Source organism: Haemaphysalis longicornis, unplaced genomic scaffold, assembly GCF_048455015.1.
Source record: "Haemaphysalis longicornis isolate Haplotype H1 unplaced genomic scaffold, Haemaphysalis longicornis Haplotype H1 scaffold_5, whole genome shotgun sequence".
Classification (NCBI taxonomy): domain Eukaryota; kingdom Metazoa; phylum Arthropoda; class Arachnida; order Ixodida; family Ixodidae; genus Haemaphysalis; species Haemaphysalis longicornis.
In genome coordinates this window covers 30579340-30597856 of record NW_027526385.1, presented here as the reverse complement: position 1 = coordinate 30597856, position 18517 = coordinate 30579340, and the positions used below count along the sequence as shown (strand labels likewise).

General features: G+C 46.8%; 2 protein-coding genes across 2 annotated transcripts in view; one reads left to right on the top strand and one right to left on the bottom strand.

Annotated features, from left to right (window-relative positions):
- Positions 1-15913, bottom strand: part of LOC144138018 (fatty acid synthase-like) — a 57925-nt gene extending 42012 nt beyond the window's left edge. The window contains exons 1-5 of the mRNA XM_077670054.1: positions 15777-15913; positions 6060-6198; positions 4483-4812; positions 2302-2502; positions 392-514 (exon numbers count right to left, since the gene is read on the bottom strand). Of these exons, the coding sequence (XP_077526180.1) occupies positions 392-514; positions 2302-2502; positions 4483-4812; positions 6060-6192 (787 nt within the window). The 5' untranslated portion in view covers positions 6193-6198; positions 15777-15913. The remainder of the gene's footprint in view (positions 1-391; positions 515-2301; positions 2503-4482; positions 4813-6059; positions 6199-15776) is intronic.
- The window catches only part of LOC144138025 (uncharacterized), a 490339-nt gene that overhangs the window by 383528 nt on the left and 88294 nt on the right, over positions 1-18517 (top strand). The gene's annotated exons all lie outside the window — the stretch shown is intronic.

The window sequence follows — 18517 nt, the reverse complement described above, 5'->3', positions numbered from 1 at the left end:
AAATTGGTTGTCTGCTTTTTTAACGATCCAGACTGCTCCGCCCTCCTACCAGTCTAGAAAGTTGTCCATTTTTAGAATGAAATCAAAGCAGTGGCTTGCAACCCGAAGTTTAATCCAAAACTAGAAGAGGATATCTATCAAACCAAAAATCTTGAAAACGCAAGAGGCAACCAAGCGCTAATCTTGCAAAACTGTGGCAAACTCCCACAAGGCAAGCTTATTTACCCTGCACGCCGCAACGACGTAAGCTTTCGGCTTCCAAAGAAGTGACAATTCAATTTGCGCTGGTACTTGTCGGTGCGTCATTTGTATTTCCGCTTACTAAAATGGGCGTTCTATAACATGTGAATTGCTTTGTCATACCCACAATGAAACAGGCAGAACATCTCACCTTCTGATTTGTAGCCGTCCGTGTTACCCCGGACATGAATCAACTTGGCGTAAACTCGACGAGCCTGAGAGCTCATTTGAAGAAAGACAGCACCCACGGTTTCACTTCTGACGTAGCCATTTGCTGTATTGAGGGAGATAAATTCAGGCACGCAATTCAGCCCTTCCACTCTGTGAAGACGTACGAGAAGCGAAACTCTGGTGTGTTTCACCTCAATCGACGCATCTATCCACAAAACAGAACATTTTTGTTGATATTTTAGATTTAGTATACCTCCAAGTTATTAGCTCATTGAAATTTAGAAGGTTTAGAGATTTATTTCAAGAAAGAAACACGGGATTGTTTGTTTCACTACCGTAAGAGCCTACGTATTGCCAGTGGATGGGAATTCTTCAATATCTGCAACCTCACTGTGAACTACAGAATTACAAAAGCGTTTGAAACTCGGCGTAGCATTAGTGGCATCTTCGCAGCTAATTTTTATTTACTTTAGTTGAGATGACTTCTTACAACAAAAGCTTCAGCCGTTTTTTGTCAACATACTCTATTGGTACACTGCTTTGTATTATCAGCGGATGGGAATCTTTAACGTTTCGAAATTTATTGTGAACAATAAATTTCGGTTTAATCAAAGATTCGCCTTAACGTCCAATTTACTACGATTTTTTTTCCGAAAATATCTACATTAGATTTCAGGATTCATAGCATTCGCGAGAAGCATGAGACATATTTTTTGTGTGTGTGCCGACGCATCACGTGTATGGACGTGCGTTCAGCGCCGCAGAAAAATAGGTTTTTACAGTTTCGCGGAAAAAATCGAACCTTTCTATTATTTTCTAGTATAAGATTCTTCCCCCTTGTAATATTAATAAAGAAGCGCTTTTCAGTGGCGTAATAAGACCAATTCTTAATAAGAGTTATAAGAGGAACTGTTGTGTACGCTGGTGGCATTTCGTTACAAACCCAACCGTCATGCTTTAGAACCACATCTGTGGTGTCTTTCCCAATTAACTATTTTACCTCAGTTCCACAGCGACTAATACTGTTCTCATAGCAGTGCGAGTGCGAGTGAGTAGAAAACGTAAAAATAGAGGCTTAGAGGACGGTACTGACACCTTATAATTAGTCTAAAAAATGTTTCGTCATTCTTGCGTGTTTTGCTTTGTTTACAAAGCAAGAAACGCAAATGCTTGCGGAGTTGTTAACTAACTAACTAACTAACTGACTGACTGACTGACTGACTGCAACGGCTTACTTGCATGAATGCTTTGCTCTGTGGACAGCCAATGCACTCGCCATTTGTACAAGTGCGGCACGCACACACACAGCTGGCTGGCGCCGCATCTTTTCAAAGTGCTACGAGTTGTGCCGCGCCTCCGCCAGATGGTGCCACGGGTCCCGCGACCGACAGAAGACGCAGTGAAACATCCCTCTCGCGAGGGACACGATCAAATGCAGAGCATTTCCGGGGGCGCACGACGTTAAGTAGTTTGCGCTACGTTAATGTTGTTGCACTTGTGGCAACTGCTGACGAGAGAGCGCTCGTCAGCAGTAATTTGAATCAGTCAACGATATAAGGCGCGTTCGTAGCGTCCCATTCTGTGTCGGCTTTGTGGCGCAGTGGGTAGAGCACCATGTACATTGCGTTCCCCCCCCAGGGTCGAGGGATCGAAACCGGGCGCCGGATAGTATTTTTTTTTATATAGTAGGGACAACGACGGTGCGGACTACGGACGTCAACGCGGGTGACATCGTTAGTTACTGAAATGCTCTGCATTTAAAACACAGCTTTCGTGTTATGGGCACTCACTGCCGTGTGTTTGTGCCTTCTTCCTTTTGTGCTTTTGCTTAAAATGACATACAAAATGAGCAGCGTTCCGCACCAATTCCGGAGCTATCTTGACACTCACCATCAGCATCGAGGACCTTGCACTTTCCCTCTTTGGAAAGCATGTTCATACGCCAGAGCTTCAGAGAAGGGACAGGGTTGAGAATCAGACTGCATCCTGCCACAATGGCCGCCTCACACAACCCGGCACGAATCGACCGAGCAGCGTTGTTCAGTGCAGTCATTGTAGAAGCGCATGCTGTGTCAACGGTTTCGCTTGGTCCTGCGTAACGCGGATGCCGCTAAATTAGTCAGGAAGTAAGGGGTTAACCTCAAATTAAGCAATTACATAAAGCTTATTTAAAGATTTTCACTGACTAAGCTTTCTTAGTTCACTATAAATATTGCTCCTAACTTGTGCTGCATTTAAGGAACCGGTTCTGCTGCTGTAACCTTTCTTGAAAAATTTCTTAGTAGTTGGGGACAACCATCATCGCTACTAAATAATTGTGTGTCGTGGTGTGTCCCCCTTTGTATACGCCGCGTGCTGGTACGCTGTTAAGGACTTGGCGCCAACACTCTTGTTGCTGCAGCGGAAATACTGAACACATACACACCTGAAAGGCGAAACACCCATGCTACTTAATTTTTTTACCTCAACCCTTCCAGCCCTGAACGTTTTTATTTTTAGAAAAACGTCTGTCTTGTGTTCTTCTAATTTTTGTGATCTCATACACTTACAAACAAGAATTGAGCTTGTGCTGCAAGTAATGAGTGATTTAGAGGCAAGATGTCTCTTTAGGTGATTAAGGCAATAAAATTTTAGATTCAAACAAAACCTCCTTGCTTGGTTTTCAAAATTTTGAAAACCGCTGAGCCCACAAACAAAAAACAAAGCTTGTTTTCGAAGTAATTTTTTTAATTACAGCCATGTAACTAAACGAGGTCTTCCGTCCTTGGGGTCGTCCCTACGTCAGTTTGGTCTTTACTGTAATTCATTCCTCTTTCTAGCGTTCAGCTTTAGCAGAACACGAACAATGGTGAAATCCAATGGAAAACTAGCTGTTTTGGTTTTCTCCTTAAATTGCTCAACGAATTTTTTAAGGTCCTAAATATAGGACACCAGGACTGAGAGGGATAAAGATAAAAGCGAAGTCGTTGGAGAGGCGTTTTGATTGCTTAGCTTGGTTAGCATAGATTGCTTTAGACACCAGCAACAATGTGTTGTCGCGAGTGCACTTCCCAGCGACCGCAGTCCGAGCCCTCGGGTAAGATGTTATGATGCTCGTAGTATTGAGACTGCTAGTATTTCGTATTTCGAGAAATGAAACAGGAAGGCCTTAACAATAGGTGAACTTCAGAAACGGCGGCCACCGGAAAATACCGGTAGCCAAATGTGCAAGAAGGAGTCGTGGTACGGCGGAGCTTTCCAAATGAAGTTAAGTGTGACTTAGGTTTTCAACAAATGGCCACAGCGCGAATATAATCAAGCGCTTATACGTATATAGACGAGCGCTTATACGTTTGGTTTTTGTTGTTGTTTTTGTTGTAACTTGTATTTCTTTTTTATTTTTTACCGGTGTAACAGGAAGTGTGCGTACGAAACGTGCAAGTCTCCTCTTATTAAATTTAGTTGGAAGTCAGCGCTTTTCCAAAAGTCTTTGTGTGCTTGTTTCTATTGCCGCTGCAGTTATCTTTTTTTAAATGAACTATCAACTCGCCCAATAGTACACTTTATCAACGTTCCACCACTAAACCAACTATAGTGTGGCCCACCAAATTGGGAATTCAAAAATTATGCTGCCGTGTTTTACGATAACACAAGTAATGTTTCTAAGTGTAGCTTAATACGGATAAAATATCCGCCCCCCCCCCCCCCCCAAATTGTGAATAAACTCTAGGTTTGTAAATTTGAAACTGTTTCTCGAGAGGCAGAGACCGTTACAGTCTACAAACCCATCTCGTCACTTTAAACGCTTAGCTAAGATATTAGTACGTGACGTCTGGCGAGTATAGCTCCGAATTATCAGGTCGCCAAGGTTGAACTTCTGTTTGCAAGAGCTTTCGTAAATGAGGTAGATTTAAGGAGTACTGGCTTATTTTTGTGAGGTAAATAACAGTATTTCAGCCACAGCCACACTGAAAGAGCAGCTGCTGGTTTCGTTGTGATGTACTCATATCTTAACACTCGCTAAGCTCATACCCACTAGAAAGAACTTTCCAAAGTGGCGAGCCATAAAACTTTACAAAACGTGGCACCTACCATGGAAGTCGAAGCAATAGGATATGCGGTTGGAAAACATGACGAGGTTGCATCCGAGCAGAGAGTAACCGTCGGCTTCATCGGCCCCCGCGATTGACCTGGCGCTGGCCGTCTCCGACGCACAGCAGCCGACGAAAACGCCTATGTTGCGTCCGCGTAAGGTCGCCGGGTCATACCCCGCATCAAAGATGGCCTCGTAAGACGTCTCCAGCAACAGCCTCAGCTGAGGGTCCATCATTTGTACCTGCTTCGGGTTAACCCCAAAGAACTGGGCGTCAAACTTGGACAAATCCCGGATTTTGCCAAAGCGGTCCGGGAGGCCATGAAAACCTGAAGAGATAAATGCCACATAAGGTTGCTGAAAACATTACCTCAGTATGATACCACCGACACATTTTGAAGCACGCAATACCTTTACCCGTCTTCTAGGAACTCTTATTCATGCTTTGTTCTATACGTGGCACTGCATTTCTCGTTGGAAGTTTTTTGGGGCAGTGGTTTTATTGCGAAACTGAAGCATTAAAAAGTACCATCTAATGCCGCTTCACAAATAGAGACCACGTAATGGGATTAAAGAAATATTCAAGCGAATACAGCAACGACGGTTTTTGATTAGTCCAAGATTCTGTTTCTCGCCCTCGCAATGGCTAATTTTAAGCCTATTTTGAACTATATTCTCCAGGAAAACTGGCCTTTATAATCACAGTTTTTTTATAATCAAATGGTATTGGATTGCTGGGTGCGTTCTTCATATGTGTAATCAATTAAACTTTCGCCACCGTGATTTCTCCGGGTTCGGGCGACTAGTTGGCACATGGTGTAAAAAGAGGGCAGGCACTTAAAATGCACGCTTTATGCAAGAATCTCGCGTCGTGCCGGTCATATTTCTCATTTTGTGGCCCCAGTGAACGTCTTTCCACTAGAGGAACCAGCAGCGCTACTGTTACATCCACTGGTTGCAGGCATTCGATCAGCATGCCGGAGGCTTGCAACAGACGTGTCCCGTAGACCGTTCAAATCGCAAAATTTGTACGGCCAAAAGGGATTCACGGAAGAACACTCCGGGAACAAAACGAATGCCAAAAGGAATTGCATCCGAATTGGGACGTTTTACTTTAAAGCAACTGTTGAGCTGCTTATGTCAAGACAACGGTAAAAGCAACGGATTGCTACATTAGAAATGCTACAAAAGTGCTTAAAAACGCGTAGCATCGCGTATGTTGGCAAAGAAGGTTCGGCTTTCACAGCACTCGAGTTACCGCCACTGGCTGCTGTTATTTTCTTCTGCTGCTTTCATCCAATCTTCCCTTCAAATCTAGCTTTGTTGGTGGTCAAGGGAAATATGCTTCTTTAAATTTATTTCAACAACAACGGAAGTTTAGGTTCACACAGTCTAATAGGTTTACCTAGCATATAAACAAAAAAAACAAATAATTCCATTTTTAAACAGCCTGGCGCGCCCATTTGACCGTGTACTTGACCGTATGCCGCTTCTGAAAGCATAATCTTTGGCGTACTGAATGCATGGCACATCTGGTGCAGGCGTCAACAGTAAGCTGTATCGTGTAACCACTTACCATGGGGCCATCGGTCATTGTCGTCAGTGATGAAGTCATCACCCCTGTAAAGCTTTTCTCCGAACTCGCTAAGGCTGTCCGCTTGCGGAAAGCGAGCCGAAAAGCCACTGATGACTATATCATCATCAACCATGGTTTTCTGCAAATACAAATAACAAGGACATTAGGAAATGCAGTTATAGTAACACTGCGGGCACCTGCCACCCGGGGCAAAAAAAGGCTTAGAACAACTGCCGTATATTCGGCGTTACTTAATAACTCACAGAATAAACAATGCTGCATTAGATTCATGTTGAGTTTTCTGGTTTGTTACAATTCGTAACATCTCGCGTAATCAACAGGGGTTGCATGCCTAATTGCAACTGTCTTCCATAGAACACCTGAAGCGACGGTGCCCAGGGTGTACTGTAAAGGCTGGCCTAACGGTACACGTAGGCCCAGAAATTAACGCAGTTCGCTCAACGTGAAAACTGTCGAAGTGCGGAGCAGTCATTTCCAGAGCGGCTTCGGCGCCCTCTATGAACTAGATTCAGCATCAGCCTGCTTTGACCGTGGCCTCCGCGATCGGCTGCCGGCGGCGCGCCGTTGCTCCGGCCGTCCCATTCGGCGCGTCCCCCAGCAAAACCTTGTAATTTGGCTAACTCCGACACGCGCCGCGAGGCGGCGCCGTTAGCCTAAGGTTGAAGCGAGGCTCATCTGACCGACACTGCCTGCGATTTCAGGTTTTCGTCAGTCTTCGTTGTCGAGTTTTCACTGCAGACAAACCTTGAGTATGCGCTCGATGTGTTTTCACTCGTTCCTGCAAGCAGTACAAAGTTAAGGTACGTACGTTGTTTAAAAGGCACATGTTCGTTTTGCATGCAGCCGGTTTGGTTACGTGTAAGTCGAATGAGGCAGCCCAAACTCTTTTCGCATTTCGTGCAGATTGAATGCCAGTGTGCTGAATTCTTTTGTCATTTTTACGGCCTTTTCGCGAGCTTTCACGGCGCTTTACCTTTTCATGCCGTGCAGGCTGTTTCGAAAGTACTTGGCCACAGTGCGCGCGTGTTGTTTCACGGCGCGTGTGCTTGCGTGTGCGGTCGCGTGCGCACGCGTGCATGTTACGTGTGTGTGTGCGTGGGGGTTCGTGCGCCTGTGTGGCGTGCGGGTGTGTGCATGCGTATGTGGGTGGGTTCGCGGCGCGTGTTTATGTGTGTGTATGTAGGTTCGCACGTGCGCGCGCGCGCGCGCGTGTGTGCATGCGTGTGTGTGTGCCTGCGTTTCTCGGTGTGTTCGCGGCGCGTGTCAATGTGTGTGTGTGTGTGTAGGTTCGCACGTGCGCGCGTGCGCGTGTGCATGCGTGTGTGTGTGCCTGCGTTTCTGGGTTTTCTTTGCCGTAATTAAAGTATAACGTATCCTGAAATGACTTTGTTTGTCCTCTTGCCCAGATGTAGCTTCGGTGGTGCATTAGCCTCCAATGATTTTGGCAACCGCGGGAAAAATGTTCTGCTGAGTTCAAGGACGCGGGTTCGATTCGCGGCCGCTTTTCTGCTGGAGGCGAAAGCGAAAGCGCCCGTGTGTTCCAGATTTCGGCGCTCGTTAAAAATCCCCAGGCGTATGGGCGTCGGCGGGAGGGAGGAGGGGGTGCAAAAAAGGCCCTTGCTCCCCCCCCCCCTCACCCAAACCATTCTAACACTTTACCCCATGCCCTCTCCCCCTTCCTTCGCGCAACAATAGATTTGCCCCCTCAAGGTAAAATCCTGCCGACGCCCATAACCAGGTGGTCACAATTAATCCGGAGCCCTCTACTACGGCGCGCCTCATCGCTTATGTAGCGTCGACGCGTTAAACCTCATAATAAATAAAAAATTGACCCAGTTCCAGCCAGGCAACTTCAACGAAAGCATTGCAGGAAGTTTGTCTTACCCAACACTGGATCGGAACAACGCTTTGTAAGACACCTATGCGTCGTGAAAGATTACACTTCACTTAACAATTTTTCTCTTGAATGAATGCAAACAAAAAAAAGTGATATCGTTGGTACTCACAAAAAAAAATCAATGCACTGCGCTCTTTCTTTGTATCACGCTCTTTCATGTACTAAAATAACAAATACAAGTTTTCCAGAAAAAACCTTATCTTTTTAAATATGCGCGACAACAAAAATAAAAATTAGTGATGTGCAATGAATTCACTTACGCTTCACAGCGGCCCCAGTCCACGTCAAAAATTAAACGGCTAGTAATTAATGGCACCTGTAACTACTTCTATCTACTGCATTGATGAGCGGTTGTAATTTTCGATTATACGTCTCACACACGCTGCGCAGGCCGAGTTTTCCTCCTGTGCGCCCGCCCGCGCCACGGAAAGCGACCTTAGGCTAAGCGCGCCGCGGTGCGGCGGAAAACGGCGAAACGGCCTCTTCGGAATTACGCTCTCTCCGGGCGATTGGAACGGCCGGAGCAACGGCGCGCCGCCGGCAGCCGATCGCGGAGGCCACGCTTTGACACCAATAGTCCAGGGACGCTGCCGCAGTGCCTAAAAAAGCCTACGAAATAGTAGATTTACCTTTAATTATTCTTGGTTAATTAATGCGTTAATTCATGGTCTTGTCCTTATTTCATATGACTGATACTTTTTTGCAGCCTACAAATGGCAGCCTCCATGACAGCGGCACTGAGAAACGATCACCCCAACCCTTTTCATACGAGTAACGTGTGCCCTTATGCCGCTATGGGATTGACATCGGCTTCGGAACGCTAAGGACCTAAGTTCGATCCCGGTCAGGGGAAGCGGTGATCTTTTCTAATCCTCGGTTTGGGTGCGTGACACCACGTGATTACAGTGGCTAGATACCATGACCCCGAACGAGCTACAATGACCAACCGGGGCCCTAAAGGGCTCGGCACCTAAAAAAGCTTTTTCAAGAGTTTCCATGCTAATCAAGATCATCGCGTTCCTAGCTTTTGATATTCAGTATTCTTTACCTCCTCATATGTTTCTCTGCAATATTATGTAGCTGCGCCACAGCGGCTAGGAATACATACTGCTCAGCTATTGCAAATCGTTTACATCAGCGGTTTATTCCTTTGTCAGGTTATTTTCACTGGGGCATAGCGATGCATAAGGGCTGACGTGATTTTATTAAACATATATTCCTATTGAGGAAATATTTTTACTTCTTGATGTGCGTATTTATGAAAAACTTGCTTTTTCGTACATATCACATACCAGTGGATTTCCGTTACTAGGCCGCTGAGGGATTCTTGATTCATTGCTTATAGGGGAATTACGTCTTGAAGGTTTTAGGCACTCTATTCGCTCTTGCTATGATACTTATTAGCATTACCAGAGGACAGTCAATTTGTTAGCTTTGTGGATGCGTTTGATGTCATCCGTACGTCATTTAGGATGCGATATATGAAAATGGGATGATTTGCTGTGCCTAGTAAAACTGAGAAACATTTTGTTTATGTATTCATGCTCAGGCATTTTATTCACAGAACATCCGATTTGGTTATGAAGCATAGAATTTTTTTTCTGTGCGCCATATTTTATACAAAATAAAAGTGTGATGTGTTGCAGTTTTCTATAACAAAATTTTATATTGATATGCTTGTCTGTGGCATCCAGATATTACAATATTTTCAAAACAACTCGATTTTTGATTAGACGAGAGGGCGGCCTACAAAAAAACCTGTTTCGTAGGCTTTAATCAGATATCGGTAATGCCAGTCTCGGCGTAGCAAAGACATCAGCATCATCATAAACATCATCATTGTCGCCGTCGTCATTATCATCATCAGCATCCTCAAAACCACTGCAGGATGCAGGCCTCTCTCATTCACTTCCAACCGCTCCTCTCCTGCGCTGCTCGAGAGCCCAAAGTTTACCCCCAAAGTTCTCTGATTCATCCCTCCATCCGGTTAATGGCCTTCCCTTCTTCCAGAATCGCGAAGTGCGTTGTTGCCTTCTTCACTGCTGATGTGACGTCCTCGTGGAAGCTGTATATATCCTCGTCTTCATAGCTAGTTTTTGGCCCATAGGCCTGTACTACCTTTAACCAGTATCGTTTGCTAAGCTTGATCACAGCAGCCGCAACTCTGCCGCTAATGCTGGGAAACTCCTCCACGTTTCCTGCTATTCCTCTGTGGTTTAAAAACACCCGCCATATTTGTTCTTTTCCTGGGGTACACTGCAGCACAGAATATGGCCGCTAGTGAGCTCCAAGATGCCTTCTCCTCTCCTTCTAACTGCGCTTAACTCTATATTATCCCCCTTAATATCCTAGAGCTCCTCTAGTAGCACAGATAAGAAATACAATGTTATTCCATTTCTCGGGCGTTCTTTCATGCAGTTTATAACCACGTTCCATGGATTCTAACCTACGGAAAAGAAATTCAGCTACGGCGAAACAACACAGGCAGCTGACGTGTTCCCGACAATGAGTTCGACGGCATAATTTGTGAGAACTACTTTTTTGAGCAACCTGAGATGACGCTGAGCCATAGACGACCGGACACGAGCCAGTGTTTTCGCTTCCCTGCACCAGCTGCGGCTTCTATGCTTCGTATGTCACTTATGCCGAGTATCTCGCTTATGCCTATGGAAGTGACGTTGAGATTGCCGATTGGTCCTGCCCATTCAATGCACCTGAATCCCGCCGAAACAGCATTATGTTCGCTGATTCGTTTCATACTTTTGTCAAGAGCCAAGGCGCTTTTTGGGGACATCTTTTACTGCTATTGGTATCCGGGTACCAGAAAGATAAGCTGCACCACGTGTCATGCGTTTCCTGAGATGCGACAAGGTACCAATGAACATAATCCTATTCCCAGCAGTGCTAATAGCGCTCCACGTATGGAAGATTATGCGATAAATGGCACAACTTCAACTAGATTCGCACACGGGCGACCATAAATGCATTGCATTATAGATGTCATCCCTACGATGAGTTAAGCTCCTAATCAATAATATTACATGTCCTTAAGGCACCCTTATCGCAAAAAGTATATGTCCTATACTCCACTGATTTTTCTATGGTGTTGATGTGACTCGTCGTCCCTACAGAAACACTGCAGAGCAAAATCACAAGTCAGCGTTTCGACACGGCTGCTTAAATACTTGCAAAAAACACTGAAACAGCACCCCCCAGGCTTGGTTATAAAATATGTTAGAATGGTATTTATCACCGCTGCTAGTTAATATTGGTCGACTTGGATTAAATTAATGTGTGCTACATTTTTTGTATTTCTCTTTGTGAGACTAACAGTTGCATGGGATATCGCATTTCTATCGACAGAATTTAAGTAGGGCTTTCCAACCAAACAATTAGACGACAACATGCCTAGTGGCTTATGAACTTGTGGTGTCGCCCTCAAATCAGACTGCGATTGTTGTTCGTTGTTAGGTTTCTACTGCGGTGAGTGGAAGCTTGCGCTCTGACCCAAGCTTCCTGACATCACCCTAATTTCATGGTTCCTGTGCGTAGCTCATGGCAATTTAATCCTTGCTTTCTTTTATTTTCTTCATATGGGACTTTGTTATTCGGTTTGGAGTGGGTCGGCCAGATAAATAAAGTTTTTATGGAAAGTTGAATCGCAAACAACTTGTAGGCGAAAAGTCTAGGAGATGCCACGGGCTCTGTGCGAATGATCTATTTTGACGGTCATTCAAGGTACTGTAGGTATGTTTTTATTGTTCTTTAATACTTGTTTGCGTGAAACACATTTTTGACGATAAGAATGGCGAATTCGGCACTCCTTTCCGTCTTTGTGGGCCACATACTTCAAGCACCATATTTTCAGAAACCGGTGGCGTGGACCGGACCGGAGCAGATTGGCGTCGCGCAGGAAATTCTTGGGGCCCGCCGCGTTCCATATTCCGCTCGAAAGTCGCACGAGAAAGTGAACTCCGTGTCGGGCGTTCTGGAACTCACCCAAAAGAGAAAGGAGAGAAAAGACGAGAAAGCATGTGACGAGACGGAGCGAAAAAGAGACGAAGTTCACAGTCAGGCAGAAGAAAAGCAGGAGTTAAGAGCGGATAAGCGAGCTGAAAAGGTAGGCTGCGTTGAACATGCAAAAAAGGGAAAAGAAAGTGAGAGAGAACGCGAGAAGGCGGAGGATAAGGAGCAAAGAACATTTGAAGAGGGTAGGAACGATACGGAGATGCCGTGTTGGTTAGGTAGTCTTGATGGTGAGAGTATACCCCAGAAAGTTGATGGAGAACACCAAAACGCCTGCGTGAAGACTGCGAAACCAAGAATGAGGGCTCCCGAGGAAGTTGCGAAGGAGAGAGAAAAAGTATGTGAGGAGGCAGCTACAGTTGAAACAGAGGAACGAGACGCAATCAGTGATCTCGCAAAACCAGTGTCTGAGATAGAGCTTCGTAGCTTTAGTGTCCGTTGTGGTCATTACCGAGATTTGGTCGGACGCCTCGCTGAAGGGCTGACGCGCTAAGTTCTGCGACCATACAGGGTGTCACATCCCTGAGTCTCGGGTTACGCCAGGATGAGTGCGTGTTGGAACAGCTGAAAAACTCACTTTGTCAGGCCGCTGCTCGGAATGCCCGTAGCGTGCACGAGCGATTTTTGGTAAGAACAGATGCTTGTGAGGTTGTTGCTGCGGGGCACTGCGTACGTAAGGGAAAGAATGATCCCGAAAAGGTCGTCGCGTTCGCGGACCGCCATGCCGCTCTAACACCAACCCTTCGCTCACACTGCCAGCACGAAGAATTGCCCTACATTGGAGCATTTGGGAGGCATGGTCACTTGGCCTATGGGACAGAAATCTAAGTCGCATTTTGCGATACCACTTTGTTTTCTCCGAAGCCGTGTTCGCCTCAGGGAGCTAAATTGTAGAGACTTGCGTTGGCATTGCAACGCTCCACGGTCTGGATCATCTGCAGAGGGGGTTGGAAATACTCGAATGCACTGCCCTGTTTTCAGAATGTTGATCGGGGAGGCCACTGTTGAATTGCCTCGCAGCCTTAACACCGCCACGACGGACGTGAACGTTCCCGTTCACCCACCCTTTTTCTACGGTGGTGTGTGTGTGCGTGTGTTTGCGGTGTTTGTGCTCGACGCGATGCCTTGGTTGCTCGATCCGTGCACCGCACTGAACTTTCTGTTCACCGCACATGAGCTCAAGAACAGCTCAACATTCCCGAAGGAGCGTTATCATGCTACGCCGTCAAGGAGAACACTTGCATGCGTGCGCATAGTGACAATGCAAACTTTCTTAAGGTTTCTTTTGTTGGCTGCAAAAGTGTCCGTATTCTTAGCCAATCATTGTTCCTTTCGTTTTTGAGTGCCGGTATGATTCTGTTTGCAGTTATAGCGCGCCTCAGTGTTATAGGTTGAGTTGTCTCATTGTTCACGGCGCTTACGCGCCCCGGAGACACGACCCAATTTCCTTCTCACTCGCATTTGGTGCTTTTAGAATTTTTGTGTTTTTGGTTCGCTAGAGTATTCCGTCCCTTTTGACAGCTAGTGAATAGGTTGTGTTTGTAGTTGAGGTGAGAGAGAGTTCGGATTAACTGAACCGCAGAAATGGTAGGGGGCTCATTCGTGGTTATGCCTAGCTCCCTTTATGTGTTTTTTTTTTCCTTTTTTGATTTGCTGTTATTGCTGAAGCAGAGGTGAACCGAGTGGCCCTTTTATATTGTTTTTGGATTGACTGAACCATGAGGTCTAGTAACCCTCTTAATAGGGCGGAGTTGTAAGGTTCAATCATGGGGCCAGTGGCCAGGCACCCAGGCCAAGCGTGCGCAAGGAAACATCCCCAATCCTCGGTTTATCGTCACAGCACTGCCGACGCTACGCTGGGGCCGCCACAAATTCGCTGCGGCACGTTCGGGAGACGGCTTGTCTGGACGAAGGAATACGGCTGGAATAATGCCCTATAAGAACGCAGACGGCCCCGCCAAGTTCCGCGAATCGTTGAAGTACCTCACGAAAGGGGTGGCGGGGGGGGGGGGGGGTAATTATCGCCGTCTGACCGCGTGGAGATCCCATTGTTGCTGCACGCCGCAGTCGGAAGGGCTAGCTTTCGGCAGCTGCCGCTTTTCAACCCCCCTACCCCTTCGGAGTCCCGCATACTCACCACCGCGTGCTTGCTCGCCCGCGGGCCAGCTTTTGACCCGAAGGTCAAAACCCCTTATTGACCCCTTATTAAATATTCCGCAGATGGCTGAGTGACAGCTGTCCACGTGAAATTTGGGCCCTCCCTAACGTGTGTATGCAAACTAGGGGGGCGTGCCCGAGATAGGGTAATACCGGAGTAATATAAGGCCGAACTTGGCCGCAGAACAGCGTTCTTGTCCGAGCTCTCAGCTAGACAGTTCCCGGCGAGACAACGAGTACCGACCGCTAAAGCTAGGTTGGTATTTGTGAGCCCCCTAAGCGAGAGGTAGCCTTCAGGATCGCGTCGGAAGTGTAGGGTACAGCTGTGTACCGGGCAGCTAGACGGGTCCTGCGGAGGGAACTGAGTCCCGGCCGTCGTTTTTCGAGCGGTTTGTCTACTCTACGAGCATAGGAGAGTTAGACGGAGTTGAGAAGCTCGAGTGACTTGTACGCACTTAGAGCCAGCGTCTAACTGAAGTTTGAAGTTTTTCCTTTTGTTACTCATGTATCCAGTTACTGTAATGCAAAGAGTTGTATATAAACTCTTCGTTTCTCTTCATCAACTACAAACGCATCGAGTTCATCAATTCGGCCACCACCTCCGAAAACTTCAACACCAGCGCCCTGCGAGCCTCTTGCCAAATCAACCGGAGCCTGGGCGGTTGGGTTCCTGATCGTTACCGGACTTCGGGGAAACGAACAGTCCACAATCTTTACTGGGCGATTCTTTCTCCAACCGTCGAATTTCATTAAGAACACCGAAAATCAAAGATTATTCCAGGCTAGTGACATCATGGCGAAACGTCCTCACTAATAAATAAGACAGCCCGTGCGGCATTCAAAAGAAAGGAAAAGATATACGCACTCCGCTTGAAGCACAGGTAACACAGCCGGGCGCAGCCGGGTGGTAAAAACAAAACACAGAAGTAAGCCAACAGAATGCATGGGTAGCGCTAATGTGGGGGTTCGGTTCAAGTTGTGAATAGAGTACTTTCATTTCGTCGAGTTCAGAAAAGAGCTGAAGGAACCAATTAGCACAGAGAGCCAACAAGGGGGTTCATAGAAGAACAAAAATAACCCATGGCAGTAAACGAGAAATTGTGCTTTTAAAATTGGGGTCCTAGCGTGAAAACACTGAAGAGAAATATTGCGCACCAGTTACCACGTGCCTCTGCTATAAGTCTGCAGCTTACGAACGTCAGGAGAAAATGCTACCTTCAACTCTCGTGAAAAAGGAGACACAAAGTGACGAAGAAAGCTCGGCATTTACTGTTCAAACAAACAAATCTTTAAGTATCATGGACCGAGGCACGGCTTGCAAGCAAAAGCGGTGTGTACAAATGCAAAAAGGCCACGTTGCCATAATTTCTAGCCGCCAGGATATACAAAACAAACCGAAACGATGCAAAGAAAAGGGCCTCTTAAAACTGCACGAATCCCTGTGAGATGGAGACACACAACATTCGACTGATACACAAGGGCTCTGGTTGGGCCCCATACCGCGGAGCAGTCGTACACGGGCGAGAGTGCAAACTCGGGATTTACTTCTCATGGAAATCCCGTTGTAGTAATCTTCGTCATTACATCATACAATAATCATCGTAAGTATATCTTACCTTATATTCTTCTCACAATCACACGCATAATCACACTTTGTGTTTGAAGGCTAGGTTTTGGCAAAAAATGGCGGCCTCTTGTTGGCAGCACAAGCAATCCACAACTCGACCAGCCGAGCTGCTTTAGCCGCTCCATTGCACTCCGGCACTGTTTTTAACGTTAATGCAGATCCCCACGTGCCGCGATATATTATCGTCAGAGGTTGACGCTCGGTAGTATCGGGTGCTGGCCTTGGGTGCTGACATCTTGGGTGCAGACATCGGGTGCTGACATCTTTGTGCACGCATATCGTTTGCTTTTTGAGCCTGATCGCAGCCTCTTGAGCGATAGCGGCGAGTTTCTCTTATCTAACGTCGTCAAAGGACATCCTCGCTTTTGGAACACCGAAGTTACGCCGTAGTGAGGGGCTGCTTACTGTAGACCACCCTGGGATCCTTGAAGTACGTCGAAATTCCGACATAAGGGCTCTTCGGTTGTTCGTCTTCGTTACAAAAACTCCCGCTATTGCCGGAAACGAACCCGCATCCGTGCGATCAGCCGGTCGACCCCTTAGACACCGACGCAGCGCCTGATAGGAAATCCCCCTTCCCTCGAGATCGCGTAGCAGCACACGCACACCTACACAGGAATTGTCACACGCGTCATTATGACTTCTTCTTGATTAACCAAACAATGTGTGCAATTGAAAGCGTTTCTTGGAAAAAATACGTAATTTGGAATAATTTCAATTGGTCTCGGGAATTCAATGCAATTCCAATAACCCTGCTGGTAACTTTTTGAAAGTAAATAAGGTTTCTCATTATATGCAATTTACCACTGTTATTTCTGCGTATATTTTTTACAACGTCTGCAACGAGCCGTTTATTTTGGACCATCCTGCCCTCCAATAGACTGCAGTAATGTGTTTTGTGTGTATCTGCTGGAATGTTCTGAGGGCGGGATTTTGCTAATAACCAAGTTCTACCGCAAATACCTGTGTATTGACAAACACATTGACATTAGTCGGGGCCGTGGTAAGTAGCTTGATAAAATGGACACTTGGGTTTTCGTTTCACGATTGCAAAAACACGCCAAACTAAAATTGAATGATACAGGAGCCCAAGAAATTGACAAGCACGTACGGCGCCCACTAACGACTGAATTTTATGTCCCCTAATATCACTAATGTAAGTTGACAATCGAAAAATACTAAATGACCAATAAAATTGCTACAAATAACAGTAGCTGTCTTCACACTGCTTAATCGTGCTCCAAAAACACGAACAGGGCCATTTCTGCGTTAAAATGTGGTTGCTGTTTGGAGGGGCGTCAGTGGCGGCATGGTCACAAAATGTTTTTTCGGGCGCTCTACATCCACGTGATGTGATTTTTTTAGTACTGCTTTCGCTGTTTCTAGCTAAAACCCTTGCATTGAAATGACGGGAGCCCAGCCACAATCCTGACAGTAGAAGGCTAAATGGAGACGAATCCTTTTATGTACACTACAGCATGTTAGCCCGCGCTCACTATTCCTCTTTCTCAAAAAAAATTTAGCAGTGGCTTAGCCCGGCTATGTCAGGATATACGTCGCGTGAGCTAAGGTTCATCTGGTTATTCTTAGCTTTCATGGTTGTCTAGGATTAGCTTGATTATCATGCGTACTGCTGCTTCAATGACACACACACGGTATACGCATTACGTGACACATGTATATTTACCGACGGGCTCCGGTGTAGCGCCACCGATCACCCCTAAGCTAAGCTCGTTCCACAGGCGCACGCCGGTGTTGCTGCGACGCACGAGCCATCGGTTCTACAACCCAACCTCTTTCCCTCTTACAGTCACCTCACCTCACCTCACCCGGCCACCCCTCGCATGATCATCTAGTGGACCGGGCCGCCACGTGCCGAACGGAGCTCGGCGAAGATGCTGGGCGCGTGGGGTGTGTGAGAGACGCCGGGCAGCGATCAACGTTCTGTGCGCCGTGTGACGTCACTTCTACTCGCGCATGCGCAGCATGGCTCTCCAGGAGCCACGTGAAACTGCTCAACCTCGGCCAGTTTAGCTCACGCCAGAAAAGATCAATTTTCAGAGCGAAATCTCCTTCTTGCTAGGCCTTTTACAGCGTCGTCATGACCTTAAGCCAGCAGTGCGCAAGTGTGATGTCATGCCAGGTCGTCCGCTGTTGACGCAGCTCCGGTACCATCTGCATAGGGTAAGGTTTACGACTGCTTCGTCGCCGCTTGGGTGGTCCGTCTACCCATGGATGGCGTCCGGGCTCGGCAGTCTGCGCGTGCTTCAACTTTCGCCCATGGTAATTAGGTTTACAGGTAATAATCGGGACCTGTTTGCTTTGTTTTAAATGCGGATCATTTCTTAGGCTCACCTTGTCCTGCGTCGTTGATGGCGGCGCCGTCCACACGCTCACTGCGCATGCGCAACTCTCCTCCTTACACCCACAGCTCCGCGATACTACAATATAAAAAAAGAAATAGTTAGCGGCGCCCTGTCTCGATCCCACGACTCTCTGGCCGCAACGGGAGGTACGCGGTGCTCTTCCCACTACGCTACAAATGCGGGAGAGAAGCAAGTGCTACGAACGCGCCTTGTGTCCTTGACTCATTCAAACTACGTCAAGAAGCTACTGATACAACGAAGGCACGCGAAGCTGAACGTCAACGGAAACGACGAACTGAAGACTTTAGAGGGGGATGCTGAATTTCCCGTGGGAAAGCTGTGGCGGGAACCGCCACGTGCCTTG